This window comes from Telopea speciosissima, chromosome 10 (genome assembly GCF_018873765.1).
Source record: "Telopea speciosissima isolate NSW1024214 ecotype Mountain lineage chromosome 10, Tspe_v1, whole genome shotgun sequence".
Taxonomy (NCBI): Eukaryota; Viridiplantae; Streptophyta; class Magnoliopsida; order Proteales; family Proteaceae; genus Telopea; species Telopea speciosissima.
In genome coordinates, this window is record NC_057925.1 from 8,749,026 (window position 1) to 8,775,296 (window position 26,271).

The window sequence follows — 26,271 nt, forward strand, 5'->3', positions numbered from 1 at the left end:
AGGCACCAAAGGATAAAAAGCGTCCACCATTGACAGAGTTTCCTTCACAGCAGCTACTTCTACCTCATCTAGGTCTGACTTAGGTTATTTGGCAGTTGGATGGACAGGTATCTTCTGGACTGTGGAAGGGCCTTTAGCCGAATTTGGCGGCCCATCTCACCCCATACACTAGTATGACACAGACTTCTCTTGCATTTTCAGTGGTCCAGGTCTTCATTCTATCCAAGAGGACCCTTTCAATTAAAGCACATGGCTTAATCTAATCAAGAAATTGACACTGGGAAGCATGGATATGTCCACAAAGTTCAAGTCAATGCCTGGATATTGCAAGCCATGTAGGAAACCCACCTGCTGTTTGCTCAAAATCTTGGATGGGAAAAGGATACAAGAGCAGCTATTGGGTGTGTCACACTCACAAATGTTCATATTCATAAAGGAGAACTTAACCCATTATACATCCAAAGTATTGGTTCAGTTAACAAACCATTAAGCTGAGAGCACATTAGAACATTCAACGTTAAGTCAAAACTAAACGAGACTTACCAATTATTAAAGGTCATATCCCGTACTTGCATACTAAGACCATAATTGATAAGTTACCTCATACTTGTGGGACTAATAACAATTTGTCAAGATTAGTTTCGGTCAAATAGTGGATACTTGCAAGGAATCTGCATAATGTAAGCATCCATGTGCAAAATACAAATGCATGAAGAAACTGAAACACACACATGTTAAACTTCAGTGGATCATTAAAAATTTATGCCACATATGCAAATTGAGCCTTAGTGCAAAGTTTTAATTAGTTTTGGGATAAAGATGAAATCCTAATGGATATATATACATACAACATTTTCTAATATATACAAATGAAACAACTCCCACTGTAGAGAAACTAGAGATACATACAAAGGATTGGAAAAAGGGTTGCTTAATTAGTTACCATAGGGAGATAGAGCCAACACCTATAACCGTCTCTGCCTCTTTATCCTCTCAAGCGCACCAAGTTTATCAGGCTCCTCCCTACTCGGCTCCTTATTCCACGCCAAATCTCCAAAAACCTCATCTGGAACATGCTTTTGGGCAATTTCAACTCCATCATCGTTCTCTGTGTCACTGTCCTCTGGCAATTCTATTTCCTCATTATTTGCCATTACCTTCCTCCCTCCACCTGGAGTTCGAATCACGCCAGGTTGCGACTCCACACCAGCACTGACAAAGCCCACTTTTCTGCCACTGTCCTTAGCAGGTGCATTAGTTGCTTCAGGGTCCAACTGCCTTTCTACTGCAGCTATTTCATCTTCAGGGACCCCAGCATACTTCAGTGTATCCACAGTTTCCTCAAGGTTTAACTTCTAACCTCTTTGCATTGAATATTCTGGGAGGATAAAGTGCATCTGCAAGTGGAAGAAAATTAGAAGAGAAATATTTATCAAAAAAGACTAGAAGGGAAATAAGGCAAATACAGAAACAGTTATCTACCATCAAAACACAATGGGCAAAAATCTCTCTAAACAATATAACATTAATCATGGCATGCAGTGATCAGAACAAACCCATTGTTCCAACCCACCTAGGAGATCTTTCATGTCAAAATCAACAAGATGGTATGACTTCAACTGACAGATCCATTTTTGGGCGGAGCAAGAAAAATATAGCACTATGGTACACAAAGCATCAATGCATAAAATGGTATTCAATTGTATTAATTATTGATAAAGGAGATTTTTATAATATAGCTAGGTGATGGGTGTCAACCGCATCATCACATTTCCTCAACTTAGCTTTGTTACGGGTTGGTCATTTCCTATCTAAAATACAGGGATCATCACTAAAAACCATATTCCTTTTAAAAGTGAAAGTGCAAAACTCACCTGGCTATAGCTGGCAGCAACACTGCGCTTGATGTGGAGCATTTCTCTGAAGGTGTCTTCATTTCCATGTTGAACCTCAAAGTCATGCCATCTTTTCCAGAAATCAGCATCAGATCGTGGATCTGCAAACTGGGACCAGAATTGGTATATTGCACGAGCACGATCAATTTCTCCCAGACTCTTCTCTAATTCAGCATACTTCATGCACATGGTCTTAATGTCTTTGTCTGGGAGACTAGATGCTATGGCTTGCTGCATCAACAGAAGATAAGTGGATGAAACTAAATATAAGCATGTACAAATACATGCATCATGCATCCAAACAACCCCCCCCCCACCCCCAATCCCCAAAGAAATATATAGCACGAATTAAAAGAGACAGAAACTGGAAATTGCTCCAACTACTCCAGGTGAGTTGTGAAGTAAAGGCTTCCAAAACAATAAAGGGCATACTGATCCAGATTTATCACCAAACTGGGCTTCTTTGCTTAGGAATAAGTCTAGGGTGGGGTTATATACATGTTGGGCATTGATCCCATGGGTTTTCTATGTAATAGGCCACTTTTATGGGCCGATAATATGGGTAATTAGGTTGCATACGGGATTAGTTGTTTATTTTCCATACTTAGTTTTATTTTGGTGTTTTTATTCATAAATTGAACCAGTTCAACCAATGGTCCAATTTAAGTGATTTTAGTAGTTTTCTCATAAGTGTTTAGTGGGGCTAGAATAGGATTCTGTTTGAGTCTATTTCAGTTTCCTAGTTAGTTTAAATTACCTAATAGGTTAAGGATTGGGTTAGGCCTTTCCTTTTTAGTGTAGGAGTCTATTTTTGAGTCTTTTATATAAAGTTGTAAGGGGGGCAAGTATTGAACACGAATTTTGATTAATGAAAAGCTTTTTGCTGCTCTTCTTCTCCATTGAAGATTCAAGGCAGGTGGGATTGGTGTTTGATCCAATCGACACCTTGCAGTGTGAAGCCCGGGTGGATCATTTGAAGGGATCGGTGTTTGATCCGATTGACACCTTGCGGTGTGAAGCCCGGGTGGTTCTATTGAAGCTCTTCTTTTAACTTCAAGTTCAAGATTCGATTTTTATTCAAGTTCTTCAACCAACAAGCTGCCGCCAAGGAAATTCTGCAACAACAGTGAGTTTGAATCATCCCCATCCCCAACAATTCCTGTTCTAATCCTCTCACAGCCCAAACCCTAAGATTCCCCCTTTTGTTTTCAATTTTCCCAATACCTAAATTCTGCCCAGACCAAACCAGCCAGCCAATTCATACCAAACTTTGACCGAATTCTCCTCTCATACTAAGGAAAACTCGATCCAAGTGGTCCCCTCATCTGACCATCATAAACCCTAAAAATCCTTTTTTTTTTCCTCTTTTCAAAAACCCGAAACCCTAACCCTAACCTTGCTGCCGATTACAATTAAAAGGCCTAGACTTGTTAAAACTAAACAAGACCTTCACAGGAAGACTCCCCTACATCAACTTGACCTAACCCTACCATCAAACCCTAGGTCCCATTAAACCCTAACCCTAATTTAACCAAAAACACCTATTTTGACCTATTCGAACTACCTTGTTCATGGAAGATCCTGGTTATTGGCTTCTAGTTGGACCCCTTCCAATCTAGGACTAAATTACACACCTAGTGCACGAGGTTCCAGCCACTGTGGGGTCTGAGGGTCTTAATGTACACAGACTTACCCGCTCTTGTTGGAGAGGCTGTTCCCGGCTCAAACCCATGACCGCTAAGTCTCAATGGTGCTACCTTGTTGTTGCGCCAAGGTCCGCCCTCTATAGGCTTCCAAAACAATCTTCTTTTTTCCCTTTGACTTGAATCTTAGACCTCTTAATAATGTAGACCTAGAATAGGAGACCATCCTACTACGAGCCAGGTAAAATCAGGCCCTTGCAACCTACTAGCCGATTGGCAATTTAAGGGCTGTTTACGGCAAAACTAGGGTTAATACTAGTGTAAAGGGTGAATGTGATATATGCTAATGATGGGCAGGTCTATGGGGTTATTATGATATAAAATATCAGGGTTCGAATGGGTTTGAAAATTCTGCAGAATTAGTGTTAGGGTTTCGGGTTTTAGAAATAGGAAAAATAGTCAAAACTAGGGTTTAGAGATGCGATTTGGGGCAGGGTTTTGAATCAAGTATAGGTGACAATGGGAGGGAGGTTCGACCAGAATTTGGGCTGATTCTGATGGTTAGTTAGGTCTGAACAGAAATCTAGGGTTTTTTGGGTTTTACAGAGACAATGTCAGATAGGGTTTAGGGTGCTAGGATGGGGCAGCAGGCTAGGTCGAGTGTAGGGGGGTAATGAGGAGGAGTTGTGGTTGGATTTTGATGATAATCTAATGAGGGAACAGGTCTGGACAGAATTAAGACTACTAGGGTTTATGGAAATCGATAGGATAATGGAGGTTAGGGCTGGAGGAAGAGAAGAAGGGAATTAATGAAATTAATTAACTAACTTACTTGTTGAAGGTGATCTTCAATGGAGGCAGCAGCTATGTGATAGGAGGATAAAACCACCTCCCAGCTGAAGAAGATCCTCCCAGCCGTCACGGTGTAAGGAGTCAACCGGATTCCACCAGTCCCTTTCCAACTTGATATCCACAAAGATGCACACACTCACAGGGGAGCAAGGAGCAGCAACAATGGCAGCCAACGAATTCTTTTTTGAAACTCAAACAATCTATGGGGGAGCCTCCCACAATTTGCTTTATTTATAATATAAGGTAACAACCAAATCCTATAACAATCTAACCTCTTCCATCATAAATCGTGGAAGGGAATGACAACTATCTAAAATTAATAACTTAAAATACTGAAAAGACCTAATTAACCCTACTAACTTAAGTTAAAAGACACTTAGCTAGATAACTTAAATTGACCCAACTGAACCAATTGGATGCAACCAATTTTGAACCAATTCAATTAAAAACATAAAAATAAGACTAAGTATTGAACTAATCCCGTATGCAACCTATATACCCTTGTTTTAGGCCCAGTAAAGTGGCCTATTACATAGAGAACCCATGGGATCAAAGGCCCATTACATATATATCCCCACTCTTAGCCCATTTCTAGGATGAATCTGCATCACTTAATCAATTAGTCTCAAGTAGTCTCAACCACTAAGCTAGAATCTCACTTCCAAAACAATCTTGTTTAATAATTAGTCATACCAATATCATCCAAAAATTTTTACAAGGTAATTTAAAGGTTAATTAGAAACTTCATCTGCTATTGGTCTTTATAAGAAAATTCTTGGGAAGGAGAAAAAAGAAAAAAAAACAAAGGTACTCAGAAAATATAAAAACCTAAAAGAGGGCACAGGGATCTGGCAACATGGCAGCCCAATCTAACTAATGTAGAAGTCAGTTCAACTAAGAACCAACACTATAGTAGGTTCGATATATTGATATTCTCAAGCCTTCATGTAACAATTGAACATCAATTCCAATGGCTGATTCAGCCTTTCGAATGGTCTTCAGCAGATCAGCAACTTTCAGGGCAGAAATCTCACTAAAATTGATTGAAATAAAAGATTAAAAAAACAATGGAAAATAGAAGAAGATAGAAGAAGGATAGGGTAGGCTATCTCAGCCTTGGGCCTCTCACACACAGCTATCTCAGCTGTTGAACGGCGGATTCTCTCACAAAGTCGATTGCAAGCATTGCTTGAAAATTCTATTCATCAAAGTTGTGATCCTTCCTTACAATGTGTGCCTATTTAATGGCTTAGGGAAGCTTACAAAAATAGAAGGTAGGAAAATAGGAACTAACTGAAAATAGAAAGTAGGAAAATAGGAACCAACTGAAAAATAGAAACTACTAAGGCTTTATAGAATCTAGCCTTCTAAAACAAACAAGGATACTAAAAAGGAAGGAAACACAAATTAGACACTAAGCAGCAACAAAATTTGCCTTGTCTTGCTATCTTCAGTGGGGCCCAGTGAATCTCAAATATTTTCATGGACTTCCTTCTCCATTCAAAGCTGATGGACCCACAACACTGTTCACGTGAATAGTATTGCGTGCACAGTAACTTTTTCCGGAATTTTATTTTGGTGCTCCTCTTTATGCTTTGTTCTACATCACTAACATAGCAAGGAATCATAATAAGGCTAGAAATTGGTTGAAACATTCTCTATTTGAAAAGCAGGGACCATTGAAAAACCAAGGGAAGAAGCGCATACATGGGAGGCCATAACATTTGAGATATGCCACCAATCATACATGTGACTTGTTAAGATTCCCCATCAATCCAATTGTCAACAAGACCAAATGAAGTTTGTTTCAATTTACTAGAGAAAATCTGAGCATATAAATTAGAAGCAAGACAATTGATAAAACAAATCTGGTAAGGTACAAGAGAATTGAACTAACCTCATATATCTCCCTTGTTTCCAGAACACCAAAAATCTCGGCTGCACGAGCAATGTAAATTTCATACATGCCCATTTTCTCATTATCTGGCACGGCCGTTGCAGCTTGACCATAAACCTCCACAGCACGCTCTAGACCATATTGCTCTTCCAATTTTGCATATTGTAGATACAGAGGCTTGACATATTCAGCAGGTGCCTGATGAGAGTTTAATTAGAATGCAGAACACGATATCATCTAAAAACCATTTCAAATGAAAAGAAGAGAAGTGGCGAATTGACAACTACTATGAAAAATGGAGAGCTTGCAAGAGAAATGCATCTTCACAAAAGAATCAAGTATAATTTTAGAAAGAAGAAAATTATAGTAATTAATGAAAACAGCATAAACTTTGACCCCTTCCAAAAAAAATGTTTTGCTTGCTGATCTTTAAATAAAAAAGATCATTATTTATGTATTATATCTGCATAGCCACACAGGAAATAATTCATCTCCCAAATCATCCAAGAATCTCTATGCAATGACATTGTTAAGCTCCCAGCAGAGGTAAGCAAACAGTAAAGGACAAGAAGTTTTTAACCTTGACTAGTAAACGACAAAGGTTTCACACTCTTTTTAGGCTTGAAAACAACATATGGCACACAAGAAATGGGGAACCAGGGTGTCTTAATACATATTTTGTAACACTCTCCCTGAACTCAGTTAAAAAGGAATGATGTACAAGCATACAAGAGAATGAAAGACAATTTGCCTTAACTTCTTGGCGAGTACCTAATGTAGAAAGGGTTCAACTAAGAACCATTCTACAGTAGGATCGATGATAGGTTGCAGCAGAACATCAAATTAGAAGCAAAATCAGATTAATAGCATAATAAATAAGAACCAAACCAGCCAGCAGAAGGTTAACAAACTTAGGTCGAGTGGAGGTGATGTTGAACAGGTTCAAATGCTCCAAAATTCAGCCAGTTCTGATGGCTGAAGGATGAGATATGAAGGGGATTCAAACATAGAAACTTAGCCCTCAAAATAGAAGGTTGTACAGTATCTCACAAACCAACGGCAATCTGGACTCCAAACAGGGACCGAGTATAGGCCCTGGCAGCAGTGACAAGCCCTCAAAATCTCAGTCAATTCAGATCGGGGGTTGCTGAGATATGTCCTTCACAAGTTCCAGCAGCAAAATCAGATCGCAGGGAGCAAGCAGCCTTTGGAGTTGATTGGGAATGGATTCTGATCTTCAGGGTGTGTTCTCACAGAGATTTGTTGCAGTCACAAGCAGCAGTAGGGGTGTCAATCAGTCTGTTCGGTCCAGGTTCGGTCCGGTTTTTTTGGATTTGGTGTGGCTTTTAGGGAAACCGAAACCGAACCAATAAGGACTTTTCAGTTTCGGTGCGGTTTGGTTTCGTGTCGGTTTCGGTTTAAGATAACGAGCGGTTTGGATTCGGTTCGGTACCGGGTTTTTTAAAACAGGTTGGGTTCGGTTTGTGCTTATTTTCTTCTCTTTCTCTTTTCAACTACATAAAATATTTCATTAGCCCCACACTTAAAAAGGAGATCAATGGAAGAAGCATTGTTACAAATCAATTTCCCTATTTTCATAACCTCATACTCATTGATTTGTAACAATTTCCCTTACAACCATAAATTTGCTCACTAATATTGAAATCAATTCAATTATTCATAACCTTATACTCATTATTTTTGTATCGGTTTCATTCGGTTTGGTTTTCGGTTTGCTATCAGTCGGTCCGGTGCAATCTAGTTTCAGCCGGTCCCATCATACCCCAGTTCAAAACCAATCCAAAAAGGATCGGTTCGGTTCGGTCTCAGGTTTTCCGGTCGGTCTTAACTGTTCGGGCTAGGTTTTGACACCCTTAAGCAGCAGCAACAATGGAGATCGAGTAGAGGTAGGAGAAGATAGAAGAGAAGGGGGTAGGGGAATGGCTATCTCAGCCTAGGTCTCTCACACACAGCTATCCCAGCTGTTGAAACATGGAATTTCTCCCATAACCGAGTGCAAGAATGCCCCAAGACTTCATTCATTAATTCTGTGCCAATCAATTACAATAGCTGCCTTTATATAGACTGAGGCTATGCTCCAAAAATAGAAAGTAAAACTTAGCAAATGTTTGGAAAATAGAAACTAATGAAAATAGTAACTATTGGAAATAGAAACTGAATGAAATTAGAAAGTACTAAAGGCTTTATAACTCAGCCTTCTAAACATGTAAAGATAATCAAATTAGAAACTAAAATAAATAAAAAACTACCTAATACAAATTGAAAATAGAAACTAAACTATGACAGCAATAGGATAGAATCTTCCTCCACTTGATGGGCCCACAAGATCTTCTAAAAAACATCCCCACACAAGGCAAATATGGGCTGTGACACTGTTCACGTGAACACTGTTTTGGTCTTTTAACTTCTTCATGCTTCACTCTGGGCTGAAGCTGCCTTAGGTGATGATCATGATAAACTAATAAACAGTTTTTGGAGAAGATGCAATTGCATCGGCTATATTGAATATATGCTGGTGGTTACATATATACAAACCTACAGGGAACCTACTAAAAGTGTTACAAACTAAACAATGTACAAGGCTGGAATAGAGGGGAGATATAGAATAATAGAAAAAAAGGAAGGTGTGGTCAATCTTTGTCAATCCCGCTAACTGAAAGCATGTCACACGCTAAGACTCCCCCTCAAGTTGGAGTGTGAAGGTTTCAAACGACCAACTTGGATGTGAGATGAAGATATTGTTCGCGGCCAAACGGATGCTCCATCAAACCAACAAAAACTTGCCACATCATCAGACCAGGCTGCCTCTCACAACAGTCGAATCCACAGCCCGGCTGGGCTGGTTTTGGGGCTTGGTCCTGAGGGTACATATGGACTTGTGATCTACATCAGTACCAAAAAAGAAGAAATCCCAACCCGTGTGATCATAGTAAAACGGAAAATAAAAAGTTACTTGATTTGGGCAGCACATGAAGGTACTGCATTGGCATTTAATAATATGAAGAAGATATCTCATACTTCCACGTTGCTAGGAAGGGAAGCAGCAAACTCCTTGGCAGTGCCCAAGCTCTGATGAAGGGCAATGTCAAGTTGATACCACGCATAAAATTTTTATCAAATCTTTCGACATAACTGAGTATTTAACTGTTTATAACCACTGGTTATCTGAGTGTTGCTGCAGGAAGTTAGTAAGCCAATTGGTGCCATAGCCATGCCTACTGAGAGGGGTGCGGCCACACTTGGCATGATGCTCAAGGGCTGACTTCAGAGGTGGTGTCTATCGGGTCCCTTGTTTACTTAGAGGCAAATGGCTATGCAAGATACTTCAAAACAACAAAGGGGAAATTAATTTTGGACTAGGAGTTCATGCTTAACTTAATAAAACATGGGATAACGGCAACCATGGGTTTACCAATTGTTCATAATAAAACAATTCCTCAATAAAAGAACAAACGCTATCTTAAAAAAGCTTTGAGCTGATGCTAAACTTTAACTAGCAACCATTAAAGTGAGTGGTTATAACACTCAACAAACAAAAACAACAAGACAATAAGGAATGTCAAATACCTTTCCAATAGCATGTTCAAACAACTCTCTTGCCCGTTCCAACTTCATATTTTTATACTGATTGACAAATTTGGTGAGATACGTGACCCAAATATCCTTGACATGCAGATACTTAAAGATCTGAATGCCTCTTTCATATACCTTGAATGCATCCTCAAAGTATTTATGCTCCTGCAGAAGTGAGAATGTATAATTATCTATCAGTAACCCATAGGGAAAAATGAAACAAAGAGGCACATACAACACCAGCCAAAAACAGTAAAAAGGACCAACCTCCAAGAGCAAAGCGTAATTTATTATAATTTGTGGAGTGGCTATCCTCAACTCAAGTATCTGCTCATATACAGGCATACAGCACGAGTGGACTCCAAAGTTCCAAGGCTCTCCTCCAAATCCACATAAAAGGCCCATAACCTCAAGGATCTGAAGCTTCATCTGCGCCAGTTCATTCCCTTCAGCAGCGACTACATGTAATTGAACATATAAAAAAAAATTATGACATTAGTAACAGCTCCAGTAAGATTCTATATGATTATGAGAGTAACCTATTGCACAGTGCCAATGTCTTATTGAGTACTCAGCACAATAAGAAGAGTTGTGCAGCCTTTCGAGAAACAACGCTTTGATATTTTGGGTAATGATGATACAGATAACCTCAATTTCATTAAGAAGCTGTAAAACTATTCTCTCTCTGAAAATGCAGTTTAGATGAAGATGGGGGCACATTGATATTTTGGGTAATGATGGTATGGATAACCTCAAGTTCATTAAGAGGCTGTAAAACTACTCTCATGGTGCTGTGATGATGAGCTTGACCTTTGAAGGTTATTCCTTGAAAAGATTGTAAACAATAAAGTTGTTATTGTCCCACAGAAATGAGCTACGCTTAGCTAAATGAGCATCAAGTTTGGAAACCAATGAATTTAACAAGATGTTCAGTGAGAAGTCTAGGGCCAATAGCATCAGTGAAAAAATACCTAGGGCCAACTGCATCGGTAAGTAAAAGTTTGAATCACAGTCAACCAAAGTACAGGATTCATGAAAGAGAAAAGTACAGTAGGCATTAAAAGTTACCTCTCCGCTTCACCTCAACTGACGGTTCTGCAGTGGCACGCTTCATTAGCTCCAGAATCCCTTTAAAATTCTTGTGTCTCAATGCCATCTCTGCCCATTCACACCAAACAATTGCAAGATTATCCACGGTTCTGTAGTTGACTTGGACCGCCTTATCAAAAATGACCCTTGCATTAGCAATGTCCTTGTGGTCCTCATACAGCTTTGCAAAAGCAACCCATAAGCCATGAGGCTTCCCAACAGCTTTCATGGGGTCTACAGTCCTCACAGCTTCAGTGTATGTCAGTATCTGTTTTGTCGGATTGCCCTCAAAAACTTGGCCCTCTAGTGCCATTGTTCAACACTATGCGGATTTTGCCTAAGGAGAACACCATTGGAAAGCTCAGGCCTTCTATCCATAAGATACTCCATTCGAGCCAATCTCAAATCCACGTCATACACGTCCTTCAACCAAAAACCACAGAAAATCTTCTCGTTAAATTTCAACTCTGAAAGCTTGACATCCAATCGTGGATCTCCCTCCACTTCAACTGCATTGCCCCCCTCTGTACCAGCATCCTCTGAATCAAATTGTCCCATTACGTAAGCAAGCGTACTCTCTTCGAATTGGGAGTAAGTGTCGAAAATAATGCTGAAATCCCTAACAGTGACCACAGTCATCATTCCCTCCTCATAAATGTCCCTTGCCTTCTCAGAGAGACCCCTTCGGATATAGTAGTCTGCCAGGGAAGTCCACAGCCGTCCAACTTCATCTGTAAATTTCCTAACACCACCCCGGATGATTGCATCCACATTCAAACCAGACACCTCAGTGGCATGATTAACGAGCAGATCACAGAGCTCGAGCCACAATTGGTACTTCGTCTTGCCCTTGATTGAATAGAACTGAGGATCATTCAATGCCCCAGCTAGCCGCTCTGCTGCCTCCTGCCAGAGACTCGAATTTAGAAGGAACTCAATAAAATCCTCAACGTGTGTTGGATCAAATTTCAAGTATCGGTGATAAACCCTAAGGGAAGTCTCCACAGGGAAGCCCTTTTGGCTAACAAAAACAAGGTAGCGTTCCCAAATCCGCTCGTGCTGGGTGACAGGGAGAGCACAAAGAGCTCGATCGAATGTCCGACGGGTACAAGTAAGCAGCTTCTGCTCCGTCAAACTCAGAATGTACATAACCCAGATCCGAGGCATCTTGTGCATAGTGACCAGTGCTCGTTCGAAGGTATTGTTGAGATTCTCGCACTGAGGGTGCGTGATGGGGAGATTTCGAACAATTTCACGGTGTTCCCGAAGGTAAGCGTTCCATATCTTGTAACTCCCAGGAAGAGCTTTGAGAGCTCTCTCGTAAATCACAGATCTTTTCTTGAGTGGCGCTTTGCTCCGAGCGATGAGATACCTCCACCATAGTTTCAAGCTGAATGGATTCCTTAGTATCTCTTCTTCGTAGAGCAGATCATCCTGACTAGGGTAGAGCTCCTTAGGAAGAATGGACATGGACGGTGAAGTTGCAGGTTTCAGACACTATGAAAAAACCTATCTGTGATTTGCTGAGATTCGCTGAGGATGAGGACGGTGTATAATGATAGTGGACGGTGAAGTTGCAGGTTTCAAACACTTATGAAAACCCTATTTGAGAACGAAGAGATGGATAACACTTTTAGAAAGAAAAAAAATATACCGTAATCCACCGTTGCTTCTAGATCGACACTTTAAACTTTAGGAATGGACATCGACGGTGAAGTTGCACGTTTGAAAAATCTATTTGTGTATTCTTAAAAACAAAAAACACTACTACTACTAGTTGCAGATTCCTCCGTTGATGCGACGATGAACGGAGCAGAAGAATTCCAAGACCGGATCATACAGGTTGAGAAAAGGAAAGGAAATCAGAAGCGGAAAGGGATTCGCGGAAACTAGTGCAATTTGGATCCTCATTGAGAGCATGAAAGGAAATCAGAGAGTAAAAAGAAAACAAAAATCGGAATTCGCGGGAACTAGCAATTTGGATCCTCTACGGCGGGGCAGATAGCTGTCATTGTGCGACCCATACACAAGCAGGGGCGTGGACCCCACCCGGGCAGTGGGTAGGGCGGTCATTTACCTGTGTGGGCTGCACAATTGCCGCTACCTGCCTGGTCCCTTAGTGGGTCCCTTTAGGATCCGAGGATACCCACGACAATGTATTGGAAATATCTTTTTTTTTTGTTAATACCGCTAAGAATTCAATTATGATTTCATACTAATGGGGTTAAATTGGACATTTCAACTTTAGGTGCTAGCTAGGAGTGCAAGTTTGGCCCTATCGACCTGAACCTGCCCTGAGCCCGAATAGGGATTAAGCTGAGATATTTGGCCATGAGGGAGTTAGGGTTGAGGCCTCAGGCTAAGCTTGGCCTAGCCTGGCCCGACCCTAATTTAAGTTATGCTATAAAATATAAGGATTGATATAATATATACATTATAAATTTTAAATGTGAGTTTAAATGTCGCTCACATTTTTTAATATAATATATTATATATGAAGACAATAACTCAATAAGTATATAATACTTTTTATTATAGTGTTATTTTATGTAAAAAATTGACTTAGGGTTGGGCTAGGGTTCTATAAAGTCCGATCCAATCACACCCTGTTGCAACCCTAATATTAACTATGCTTAACATCAGGGGGAAGGTTGATATTTTGATAGTTTTTGAGGTGTCTGTGATATACACGATAAATTTATAGAGGGTGTCCATGAAATTTTCCCTAAATTTTGATGTTCTTAAACCTGTGAACTTTATCTCTTCCCGCAATTTGGTTCCTTTCGATAGAACGCTTGAAGGTGGTGCAGAATCTTTCCCGCGACGATTCTGGCTCCGTAGGTCCCAGTACTTTTGCTCTTTCTTTTATGTATTTATTCGTGATTTGATCTCTCTTACATTGTTTTTTAGCAGTTCTTTAAACGTATTAAGATCCTTGCAGACTCGACCTTCATTCCTAGCCTAATTTCTGCACGAGTAGCAGATTTTACTTTGGCGTTGTTGCGTTTCCTTAAAGTTTCGTTATGTTCAGTAGAAGTTCATCTTTCATTTCAAATACTAAATCTGTTCCTCTTTTGGTTTTTGGTGGTAGTCTTTTTACTATTAGAATTTAGAAGTATAAACTGAATGGATAAAACTTGGATGAAGCTTTCCCGAATCAGAAAAAAAATTGGATGAATGTGTGTCTGTTATCATAGTTGTTCTATTTTATTTTTACGGGAGGGAATTGATTACGATACTTTTTTTTTGCAATTTCGACGTTGTTCGGGTGTTGCGGATATCGTATTATTAACAGTAGGTGAAATGCCTTGTCATGTAAGCACGGGAGGAGTGTTGTGCTTGTAAGTTCTCTGACGAAGATAAGTGTGCTGAATTGGCTATGACAGATTTGACTAGTTTTTGAATTTGAACTTAAAACTCTAACTGAGCATAACAACTGTTTGATTTTATCTCTAACAGAACTTATTAAGTAAATTGACTGAAGAATTATGCGGTAAGAAAGCTAATTCAAAGTCATGCCTGGGAAATTCTTTACTACAGTGCAACTAGTTGTCACTGTATTGTATTGCTACTGCTGATTGTTGGTAAAATTACCTTGTGTTGTGCTTATAAATTTAACTGTTGTAGCATAATCTGCTCAAATTCTTAACTATAGATTTTATGGTTAAATCCATTAAGACATAAGCAGTGGATTTTAATTACTAATACTTCATTATATATCAATGCTTTATAGTTGTGAATGCAAAAGCAGATCTTTTTTGAAAAAGAAAATTAAAGATATTTATAAGAGTGAGCCTTGGTTCTCCTACTTAATGCAGAGCTGATCATCCCCATATGTTTCCTTTCTGAGGTTTTATTTATAGCTGTCATGTTTCCCTTGTTTAAAATGAATTACTCTACAAATTTTGGGTTACCACCAATTGGAAGTTGTATTAAGAAATGGTTCCTCTTGATATACAGGTGCCTAATAGTAAATGCTCTGATTTACTCAGAGCTATGATGAAGTGTGCAGCATATGCCTTGTTTTCATCATTGTCTCCTGTCAATTTTAGTTCCTTAATATTCCATCATAGGCCCTCCAATAATATATTATATGGCTATTCCACTCAATCAAGAACACTTTGTTGTCAATCCTTGAAGCATCCAATACACGCAAATGATGTAATGGTTTCTGGACATTACCTTCCTCCTTGGTTCAGGTTGGTATATGGGATTTGAATTTGATTTCAATTTCATACTTCCCGTTTGTGGTTGCAATGAACTTCTGCTAATTACTGTCGCATACTCGCATTGTCCTGTAGTGTTGCTCCAATGATGGAATGGACAGATAATCATTACCGTACTCTTGCGAGGCTAATATCTAAGCATGCATGGCTTTACACAGAGATGGTTGTTGCGGAAACAATTGTTCATCAAAAAGATAATTTGGTAATACTTCTATCTAATAGGAAGTCAGCTTGGGATTTGGTTCAAGTTTCTGATCTCTTCTCATGCTGTTGTTGGGCATGGTACTTTTATGTGTTGAATCTTCTGGTTTATGCTTTGTTTGCCTTACTAATGTATTTAAACCATTCAGTGCCAATGAATGGAAATCTCTCTCCTTCCCTCACTTTTACGCACACCTCTTTGCTCTGATGTTTTTTTTTTCCTAAATTTTTTAAAATTAATTTTGCTTGTGAACGAACAATATAAAACACAAAAATTGAGAAGGCGGAAACACGTGAAATTGTGGAAGGAAAAAGGGAAAGATTACACCATCAACCACTGCATAAACTTTTTGCATGATGTGTCCTAGTTCATCATGGAATACTTGATATTTCTTTTTTTACTTGGTTGTAGACTTGCCTTCTAAATTTAGACTCTGGACCATTCATATAATGTAGTACTGGTTACAGATAATTTGCTGTACATTTAGCAGTAAAAAGATGTGACAGGGTCACAATAGAGTTGGAAACTAAAGGTTGCAAGAGAACAAGAGGAGAAGGAAGAAGATGAGAGAAGGAAGGAGATGAAGAGAAGAAGTTGAAGAGAAAGAGTTGGCAGTAAAAGTTGTGGGAGAGTATTTTCTTCTCTCACCTATATTGATTCACTTAACTACTAGGGGAATTACATCCTTACCCCCCATGCTAATATAAGACTGCTAAGGGAGGCAAAAGGTAAAAAACAAAAAACACATTACAACATAATAGCCTAATATCCAAAGTACCCTTATTACATGAAATTACATGAACTCTAACAAACAGTGTTCTTAATCTTATTGGATTGCAATGTATACTCATTGTTAGTGTTTTTTGGGCGGTGAGGAGGGGGGGTGGGGGAGAGTTTTGGGGGTCCCCCTTCTGCTACTTCAGTATGTTTTGTGGATCTATGTATAACTGTATTCGAATTTAAGGGACTGATAATCCTTCTCAATTTGGTGGGATTGTTCAGGACAGATTCTTGGCATTTCCTCCAGAACAACACCCTATTGTCCTTCAAATTGGCGGAAGTAATCTGGATAACCTGGCAAAAGCTGCTGAACTTGCAAATGCATACCACTATGATGAGATAAATCTCAAGTTTGTATCCGTCCCCTTCCACTTATTTGATATTTATTGTATTGCCTTTTTTCTTTCCCGTCCATGATTTGAGACATTTATAGTTGGTGAAACAGCTGTGGGTGCCCTAGTGGAAAAGTGGCCGGACATGGGTGCTTTGGTGTGCGTCTTATGCTTGATCCAAAGGTATAAATTATTTATATGACTAAACTGCTGTTGCAAACACTGCAGTTGTTACTTTACATGTTGTTTCAGGTGGTAAATTTTTCTTTGTTAATTAACCTTGATGTATTCTGGTGTTTGTAAGGGTAGTTTGTTGGGGAGGCTATGTCAGCCATTGCTGCCAATTCCGATGTCTCAGTCAGTGTTAAGTGCCGAATAGGTGTTGATGGTCATGACTCTTATGATCAACTCTGTAAGTTGCATTTTTTTTTTTGGGGTGCTTTTAGATAACATTCACAGATGACAGACGTGTCTACTTCATGAATCATTTTCCTTTTTAGGTTTTTTCATAGGTTGGTGATTTGCGGTTCCCAGGTTTGTGTTTCTTGCATGAGGTAGAGATTCACATATTTAGATTTTAATTGAATTACTACTTAGAGGCTTCTGATTGATAAGCTAAGTGTCTTGCATCAACTTCCAAAACAGAGCTATAAATTGATGAGTACTTCAAAACAAGAAAAGAAAGGAACATCTCACCTGCCATTTTTTATTGTCTGACTCTGTAATCCACTACACCACTGCTTGAAATAAGAGACCCCAAAATAATCACCATGAGACCTTAGTTTTTCTTTGAGGTAGTTTTGGTCAGCTGGTCAAGTAGTATACCAGTCTTCATCTCTCTCATAGCCTTGCAAGACTTTTTTAGGTTTCAGGTATAATGAAAACAGAAATGGATAACTAAAGTATCATGATAACTGAGGAAAGTTGACCTGGTGATTGTTTGAACTTCACTTTTAGTGGTTTCCATCTGGAAGCCGTATTCCCATCTTGGGGAGTTGGGGTAACTTGGCTTTTTCATAATAAAATTGGTTTTTATTCATTGAAGGGGGGAAAAAAATAGAAAACATGGCTTAATTTCCATCTCAGATTGTATGGCTTTCCTCTTATCAAATTGGTTGTTTTTCATTAAAAAAAATAATAATAAAATAATTGCTTAAGGTATCCATTCGTATTTACCAAAATTCACTTCACAGTGACCATACCTGAAACCTTTTAATATATCGCCTGCTCAGCTATGGCCTATGGGTAAGCAGAAAAATATGCCACTATAGTGAACATTAATTAGATGAACAGAACCTTCCGAGAGGAAAACTATGGTTTCATGGTGCTTATTGTATGATCCCTTATTATAAGTAGTGGATTCCTTATCAGACCATGAAAGCAACAGAAAATTTTCGGTTGTTTTCCTTTCTTATTCTAGAGCACTCATCTATTCCGGTTTGAAATCTAGCCCAATAAGCACTGTATGGCAGTGGATATGGTCCAAGTTACATGATTGTCTTGGTATCCCTTCTCTTGCTAACCCATCAACCAAGGTTTTGCAGAATCATTATCTCCATTGAATGAGATACTCATTGTGGCCACCAAGGACTTTGCTTGCTTGATTTGATGATCTAGTCTCTGTCAGTCTGTTTTCATTGAGGTTGTCCAATTAATCATAAATGCCAAATCTCCTAGTAAGAGTACATGTGTGGCAATGATGGTGCAACTTGAAGCCCAAATAGGAATTTTTGATCTGGTGGAATCTGCTTCCATCACTTTAAGCCATCTATATTTACTGAAACACCTTTGCCTTTTCAATGTATCATGTGCTGCACTATGGATGAGCAGCAAACAGTAGGTCAGTTGGACTAGCAATCTGAACTTCATTCTTGGGTATGGAAGAACTTAAATTTCACAGCCTTTCTTTTCCAGCCTGCAGAAGATGTCTAATGGGGTGATCAAGGTAGCGACTAACTTTGCTACAAGCATACTAAATGTTGAATTTGATATCATGGTGTATCTAATATTCCAATTACTCCTAAACAAAGAAGTCTGAAAAAATACATGCATGTCTCACATAATCCAACCATGCCCAAATCGAATGATCAAGATCTAAACTCAATAATATTCTTACAAACCAGTCAATCTACAGAAGTTGATTGATTATAAGATCAAGCATAAATTTAATTCTGTAAAACCCTCTTTGTTTTGTATGTATGGAGGGCATGCCTTTATTCATGTTCTGATTAAACAAATGCCCTTCATAGACCTGGTTTGAGCCCATTAGTTATTTCTGGTTCTGATCTGCCTTGACATACTTCAGGGTACCTGATTATGGAGGTTGGCTCCATAGCATTCTCGTTTCTTATCTAGCATCTCGTATGCAAGGGTCAGTGGAACTCATTCTGCTATTTTTTGACTTTCTTGCAGGTGATTTTATTTATACGGTTTCTTCTCAATCACCAACTAAGCATTTCATTATACATGCACGGAAGGCCCTTCTTAATGGCATAAGCCCTGCTGAAAATCGAAGAGTTCCTCCCCTTAAGTATGTACTTGGAAATTGTGCCTGGTGCAAAGAAGTAACTAGAATTAGAAGGAAGCTACCACTGTAAAACATGTGTATAAAAGAAGGGCCCAGTAAATGCCAAATTCGCATACTGTATTGGTATGGAAGAACCGCAGTTTAATTTCAATGACTTCTTCCAATACCGGTTCAAGGTCTCCTAATCTAGATGATTGGAATTCATTCTACTTTGTTCTCTTAGGTCTTTCAGCCTTTCCCCTCAAATTAATTCTCAGTTTTTCTGGATCACCAGATCTGGTAGTGGTATGTCTATCATCTCCCTTTATGTCTGCTTTCTCTGCTGGTGATAAGCCAGCCAGCTGTTGCTTCTTTTTACCTAGTTATCCTGAGTTGTCAGCCAATCAAAACTTTAATCAAACCTCACGATCAAGTTTAGGTTTGTTTTGGATGTTTGATCTCATGCATACATCATAATGATACTGATGAGGAGTGCTTCTTTCCTCCATAGTCATGTCCCTCGTGTCTCAGGTTCTGTGCATCTTTTTGTCCTTTATTTTTAGACCTAGATTGTCAAAACCCATCTTGTATGCATGACATATATCCAACTCTCTCCATCTCATCTCTTCTTCTGAGAGGGCATTGACTAATTTAATTTAGGCAGTGAAGTCACTGCCTCCATTTCACATAAAAAGGGACCGAGGAGTTAGGAATGTGTGCCATCATCCTTTGGCACTTTTCAATGGCAAATAGAGGTCAACAAGAATCTTTATGGCTGGGGCCAGTTCTTTGAGCCCAGATGTGGTTTTGACTTTTTGTTTATGCAATGTGTATGCTTGAAAGTCTTAAATTCCATATTATGTAGCTATGATTTCTTCTCTTTGTTTTTTTTTTTTTTTTTTTTTCATAATTAGATCCAATTCCTCTTTTTCTTTCCTCTAAATTACGTGATCATGGTTCTGGCGCATTGACAATATTTTATTTGGTGATGCAGATATGAATACGTATTTGGCCTTTTACGTGACTTCCCAGAGTTACAATTTACAATAAATGGAGGGATAACTAACATTGATGAGGTAAACCATTTAATCTAGCATGCAATATGCATAGAGTTGGAAAAGAAGATATCTTATCTATGTTGCCCCTAAATATCTCCTCAAATTGCAGCTAGAAGCCTGAAATTTGTGAAAATTACCAACACACAGTCTAGTCATCTGGTAGTTCCAGCCCAAAAGAATTCCAGATTGAGTTATCAAGCTTAATTGAAAAGTCAATTTTTGACTGTTTGGTTTTTTTAAAATACGGGGGGAATAGTTCAATACAAGGTGGGCCATACGATTGACGTGTAGGCCAACTCAAGTGCCATTATTCCATCAAACATATCCTATTCTAATTTAAGAAAACCTTTGGCGTTTTATGTTTTTAAGCTCCTCTGAGGTTGACAGAAACATACTGATGCACTTGCATTAGACATAATCCCATATGGAAGCCTATGCACAAGCTTGGGAGGCCCACAAGGTGCTTGCAGCAGTCCAATGGGCTGAAATTGACCTTTAGGTAGTTATATTATAGGTTGGGCTCTTTATTTTCTTGGGTTTCATTGTCTAGGTTATAAGCCCATAAAGTGGGGATAAAGTTAGAACACGGGATTAGTAGTTAAGAATTTAAGTTAGATTAGAATACTTAATAGCTAGATAGAATTCTTCCTTGGGCTTGTTTACTCTATTGAGTGTGTGAGTGTGATTAGGAGTCTTTTTATGAGTCAATTTAGGAAGTTTTTGGTCTTTATTTATGTAATACATCCCCTATCAATTAAGGATGATTTGAGTAAAGAATATGATTTTTTTGAAAAGTTTTGGTTCTGTTTAGTAGTGCATATGAGATTGGTATCCCATACCCAATTTCTTCTCTTCTTCCATACATTTTCTCCCTTCTTCCTCCCAAGAAGATCGATCTTTTCTCCTTTCCCTCCCCTCTCATTGATCTGATTTCTTCACTTAGCAACACAGTTGCTTCCTTTGTCTCAGATCTGATCACAGATTTGATCATTAGGCTTGCTTGCATCTAAGATCCATAATTTGGATTTTCAGATTGCATTACATACTGGACTATTGTTCCTTTGATTCCCTATTGAAAGACCAGAGTGATCTTGGTTCTAAGTTCCAACAAGATGGTGAACTGATGTTGATGATTTGTAGTGTTCTATTAATGCATTGGTAGCATACAAAGGCATGTCAAATCCTGTGTTGATAACCTACTCCTCCTTTACTCCCTAGTGCTGTTGTCCTTTTTCTAGTTCTTTTGTTGACCCTACTTTATCATCTGATTTTAGGGGCTATGTCATCTTTTTCCATGATTAGCTATATATGGCTTTCTGGCTAAAAATCAAAAGATTTCTTCAATAATTATCTGAAATGTTGAGGTTAATTATGGAATACATAATACAACAAAAGCAATGCTGCTATGTTGGTCAATATGAGGCCAATGATCCAGTATGAACTTTAAGCACAAACCAATTTCTTTAACCATTTATTTCCAACTTCAAATGCTTCATCAGGAAGAGAAGAAAGGACTTATTAAAGTTTCATTTTCTTGTTTCCATGCGGTTAAATATGGAGCTAGTTGTAAGTAACTTTGATGTCAGATTCCTAATGTTCAAATCCGTTGGGGTACAATTCATAAATTTAAAGATATTTGTTTTAATGTTTTTTATTAGCTTTTTGCCTTCTCATGAAGTTGAGCTTGAAATGCCTTATTTACATTTATGACTGACATGATTTTCTGGACGTCTTTAATAAGGTTTTTGGATACCTCTGTTGCACGGATTTCCTCTGTTGATGCTTTATGACATGAAACTGCTCATATTTTATTTTCATTACTTCACAATTTCATTTAATAGGTCAGTGCAGCACGAAAAGGAGGAGCTCATGGGGTGATGGTTGGACGTGCTGCTTACAACAAGTATGAACCATGTGTTATTACTAAATAAAGTTATTTTATATTTTTGTTGGGTGAATAAATAATTCATGAACCAGGTTTTATATTTTGCTCTTTAGTCTAGATATTATTGTTCTGTTGCTTATTCTTCATGGTGCTTTTTATCTCACTTTTGTCGTTTTTATATTTAACTGTTGCCTGTTGGTTCATATCTGATGATCTTCACTATTTGCCTTTTTTTTTATTATTGTTTTTTGCAGCCCATGGGCTACTTTGGGACATGTTGATAGTGCTGTTTATGGGTTACCTAGTTCTGGTATTTCACGTCGTCAGGTTGTCTGAAAGATCAAGTTATCAAATAGATCTACTTAAGTTGTTCACATTGAATCCATCTCATGGTTTGCAAATTGCAATTTTGGCTCAGGTTCTTGAAAAATTTCAGGCATATGGTGATTCCATTCTCGGTAAATATGGACCTAATAAACCAAATGTCCGGCAAGTGGTTAAGGTCAGTAAGGATGTCAAGAAGTTTCTTGTCATCTCTTTTCTTTTTTTGTTGTATATGTTCCTCTTAGATAGTTCTCCATTTCTGTTCTTTTAGTGAGCCTTTTCTTCATTTGGAATGTTTAAAATTGAACAAGCTAGCGAACTTTTAACAAACAGAACTTACCTTTATGGACCTTATGGTACACTAACTGATGTTGTTCTCTCATCAGTGTGAAAGAATTGTAATACTCTCATATGATTCCTCTCCACCCCACTTCAACTCCCCCCACCCTCAGCCAAATATAGAGTTTGGTGCTTTTAGTGCTTTGGGAGTATATCCCTTTGGATAACAATCTTCATTCCCTAGGCCTTCACAATCCTTTCTAAGCTGTGAAGTATGTCGTGATGGTCATTTTGTTTTGATATCTTGTCTTCAAAGGTGTAAACCACATATTCGTACTAAATACACTGATTTATCAACTAATTTCATCCCTTTCCTGACATGTGTGGATGATTTCAATACATCCCTGTCACATTGCAGCCATTACTTAACCTTTTCCATTCGGAGCCTGGGAATGGACTGTGGAAGCGCAAAGCAGATGCTGCATTACACCATTGCACGGTATGTCCTTGTAGTTGAAAACCTAAGAATTTTGTTCTATAGAAGAAATGTTCTCTTGTCTTTTTTTTACTGTCTCATGTTTAGATTTGGTATAGACACAGCTTAGACCTGATCTTGTTGCTTTTTAATACTGTAGAGCATCCAGTCGTTTCTCGAGGAAACCCTGGAAGCCTTTCCAGACTCTGTATTGGATTCAACACCTGAGAGGAGTCCATCTGCTTCTGAAGATACATTCATTGATATACATAGGTTGCTTCCTCCTTCATATAAATTAAAAGAACAAGAGCTGTTGTACGCTTAGTCTGAGTATGTATACATTAACTGTATATTAATATAACTGTTAAAGCTTCAGTGTAGCTATTCCTATCAAGGCCAAGATTTTGTATCTTCACTAGTTAGTTTCGTTGTTTCGAGTCCTTCCCCTGCTGATGGCAATGCCGAAGGTGGGGGTTTGGTCTTTGCATTTTCTGTTTTGAGTATTTTCTCTGGTTTTCTTTTTATATTTCCTTTTTTTATTCTTTTAATACATATGATCTTTTAGTGAAAAAAAAAAGTGTAGGTATTCCTATTCCTTCCTCAAAAGTATAAAGGCTATTGGGGGGGGGGAATTTACAATATAGCTTGCCAATCACTGATCCACACTGCCTTAGTGAACATAAATTGTTGCATGATGGAAATAATTCCCTTACTTGATTCAATAATCTGTATGGTTTCAAGTATAATCAACCTCAAAACACATTATAAGGAGATTGAAGCCTGTGTATATGCTAAACCAAGAGTGATTGATGGGGTTGCAGGTGATGGGATTAGAATTGAAAACAATCATTTCATCGTCAAGAGTACTTGAACTGTTTTGGTTGGATATCTGCCCCTCATTAGCATCGACGCTTCGATCCATTTCAGTTCTCAGAGTCTAAAACTATCAGCAACGAAGAGCCAGGCTGGGTTCGTGGCAGTACATTATCATCGGATCTGCTGAATGTTTTTCTTCGCCAATTCTCTGGTGATTCTTAAGCAATGTGGCTATGAGTGGCAGCTTACCCAAAATCAGACTATGAACTTCATGGTCTGAAACTAAATCAAACAAATAAGTAAAGAAGAACAGGAGGGGTCATTTTAACCCTTCCATGATTCTTTATTGTTTTCTTTTTCCCTCAAAACAATGCTAAGACCGGCCCTTGACCACCCTGCAATTAGGTTCACCTCAGTGGTACAGTTGTCGTACCTTAGCCATGATCCTATGCATAGGCAGGTCAAGGGATGGTATCGGGGCCGATTCTAAGCTATGTTTGGAAGGCAAGAAAAGAAAAGAAAAGGAAAAATTTAGAGAAAAAACATAAACTCATCGTTAATGTCATCATTATGTGTCTTTTGTCTTTTTAATTTATATCCATTTCATGCCAACCAAACATACCCTTAAGAGAGATTCCTCTACGAAAGAAGAGCTAATGTTTCAGCCTCACACGAAGGGCTTGAATATCTGTTGGCAGCTTAGCTTGGACCACCCAATTAAGTGCAGAAAGGTGGTTGCTACAAATTATTTTGTTTAGAATCTTGAATGATTCTTGCACCTCAGGCAATAAAGGTTTCAAATAAAACGATTATGGAAAAGTTTTTCTTCACAAGTAGAGTGGGAAGAATCCCCACTCCACTGGTAATATGACCATGCGATGGGACTAGAGGGATCTTTATATGCTCCATTTCTGTCTATTTGCCCCTTAGATTGTTGACACATGGTATGCTTAAATCCTACGGTCAGGATTTGAGATGGTATTCACCCACCCAGCCTTAACCTAAACCAAGTTGCTCATTCTCTCTCCTTTTTCACTCTTCCTCCCTATCTCTCTCTCCTGCAGCTCTCGGAGACACAATGGCAAATTGCCATACTCCGTTCCTTTCATGACTGCGGAGCAACGAGTAGTTTAATTTTTTGTAGTTTCTGTGGGATAAATTGAAGCTGCATTTGGAACCCAGAATACTGCAATTGACCAAATGAAACAAAAATAAGAACTAGGAAGAGGGGATAAAGCTTCCATTAGAAGGGACATGGCCTTATATAGAGATGCCGATTGCAAGTTCATCTGCAATTGAGTAGGTTGGTCTCACGATCCAAAAGAATGAATTGTTCATTGAAGACAACCAAAAAATCATGTTTTGTTGATAAGATGCTAAAACCTTCAATGACATCAAGCCTTTGATCTCATCCAACTAATAACCAAATTTGAGTTCCCTTCCACAATCAATTTATTGTCTACTCTGTAAACAACCAACCATCTCTAATTCATGAATCTACATTCTTTTCTCCATATGGCAGAAAAAATTCAATGGAAGTGAAGTTTTTTCTAAAAAGAAATGTATTTGCCCACCCTTCCTTCTAAAAACTCTCTCTCTCGGACATATAGGGCAAGGATAACATGGTAACCCAATTGAAGCATCTGTCCTATCACATTATCCCCTTGGAATGTCAAGACTAGCTAAGACTCTGCCTATTAATTGGTCCTCTGGATTTAGAATAGTTAGAACACAGTCCTACAGCAGAACTGTAAGTGAGATTTCAATTCAGAGCTAACAAGTCACGCCAGTAAAACCTGTTTGAAGACAGATTCATTATCAAAAGCTCTAACATAACCCACCTTGATCTTGTTCATGTTGTGATCTCCATATCATCTTTCTCATTCTCTCTCAACCGGGTCTATCTCAGAAATCATTGGTTTTGGCTTTAACAATGTAACTCACTACCTGTAACAGCTCTCCTAAATCTGTTTATGTTAGGAAGTAATTTTACCATATTGTTAAGAAATCTTCACTGAAGAACTCAACTCAACTCAACTAAGTCTTTCCCCGACTAAATGGGTTCGGCTATGCAGATTCTGTTTCACAATTCAACTCTGTTTAAGATCATGTTAGTGTCAACCCAAAGCCATTCAAGTCTGTAATTAATCAGCTAATCTAAATTATCATATTTAGTGAGTTGGGGACTTTGAGGGACTGATGTGTCCTCTTGACAACACCAAAATAAGCTGAAATTCAAAAGGAGAAAGGTTTTGTACAAGGTCGTGTAAATCATGTGCAGGAGAGATTCTCTCACATACACGGTCTCTCACAAAAAGTTGGAAAAGGCATAAATACTCACCCATTAATTACTGCCTTGAAACTCCCACCCTCTCACATACACGGTTTACACGACCGTGTACGAAAACTTTCTCCGAT

General features: G+C 38.6%; 1 protein-coding gene and 1 pseudogene across 2 annotated transcripts; one reads left to right on the forward strand and one right to left on the reverse strand.

The window, feature by feature from the left end:
- Positions 1–744: 744 nt before the first annotated feature.
- On the reverse strand, positions 745–12,472 carry LOC122642448 (annotated as a pseudogene).
- Positions 12,473–13,730: 1,258 nt separating this feature from the next.
- Positions 13,731–23,417, forward strand: LOC122642447 (tRNA-dihydrouridine(20/20a) synthase-like). Of its 2 annotated transcripts, none has more exons than XM_043835922.1 (13): positions 13,731–13,807; positions 14,931–15,169; positions 15,272–15,398; positions 16,401–16,528; positions 16,624–16,693; positions 16,820–16,922; positions 18,923–19,040; positions 20,011–20,092; positions 21,916–21,977; positions 22,214–22,286; positions 22,378–22,461; positions 22,981–23,061; positions 23,198–23,417. In XM_043835922.1, the coding sequence occupies exons 2-13, from the start codon at positions 14,967–14,969 to the stop codon at positions 23,360–23,362; spliced, it is 1,296 nt and encodes a 431-aa protein (XP_043691857.1). In that variant the 5' UTR covers positions 13,731–13,807; positions 14,931–14,966; the 3' UTR covers positions 23,363–23,417. The 2 variants fall into 2 exon arrangements, with proteins under 2 accessions (XP_043691857.1, XP_043691858.1); XM_043835923.1 differs by lacking the exon at positions 13,731–13,807 and adding an exon at positions 13,967–13,985.
- Positions 23,418–26,271: the final 2,854 nt, after the last annotated feature.

Coding starts and splice junctions, on each gene's coding strand:
- LOC122642447 (XM_043835922.1), top strand. CDS start 14,967: ATGATGAAGTGTGCAGCATATGCCTTGTTTTCATCATTGTCTCCTGTC. Junction 22,287..22,377: donor CTGGTATTTCACGTCGTCAG/GTTGTCTGAAAG, acceptor ATTTTGGCTCAG/GTTCTTGAAAAATTTCAGGC. Junction 23,062..23,197: donor CTGCATTACACCATTGCACG/GTATGTCCTTGT, acceptor TTAATACTGTAG/AGCATCCAGTCGTTTCTCGA.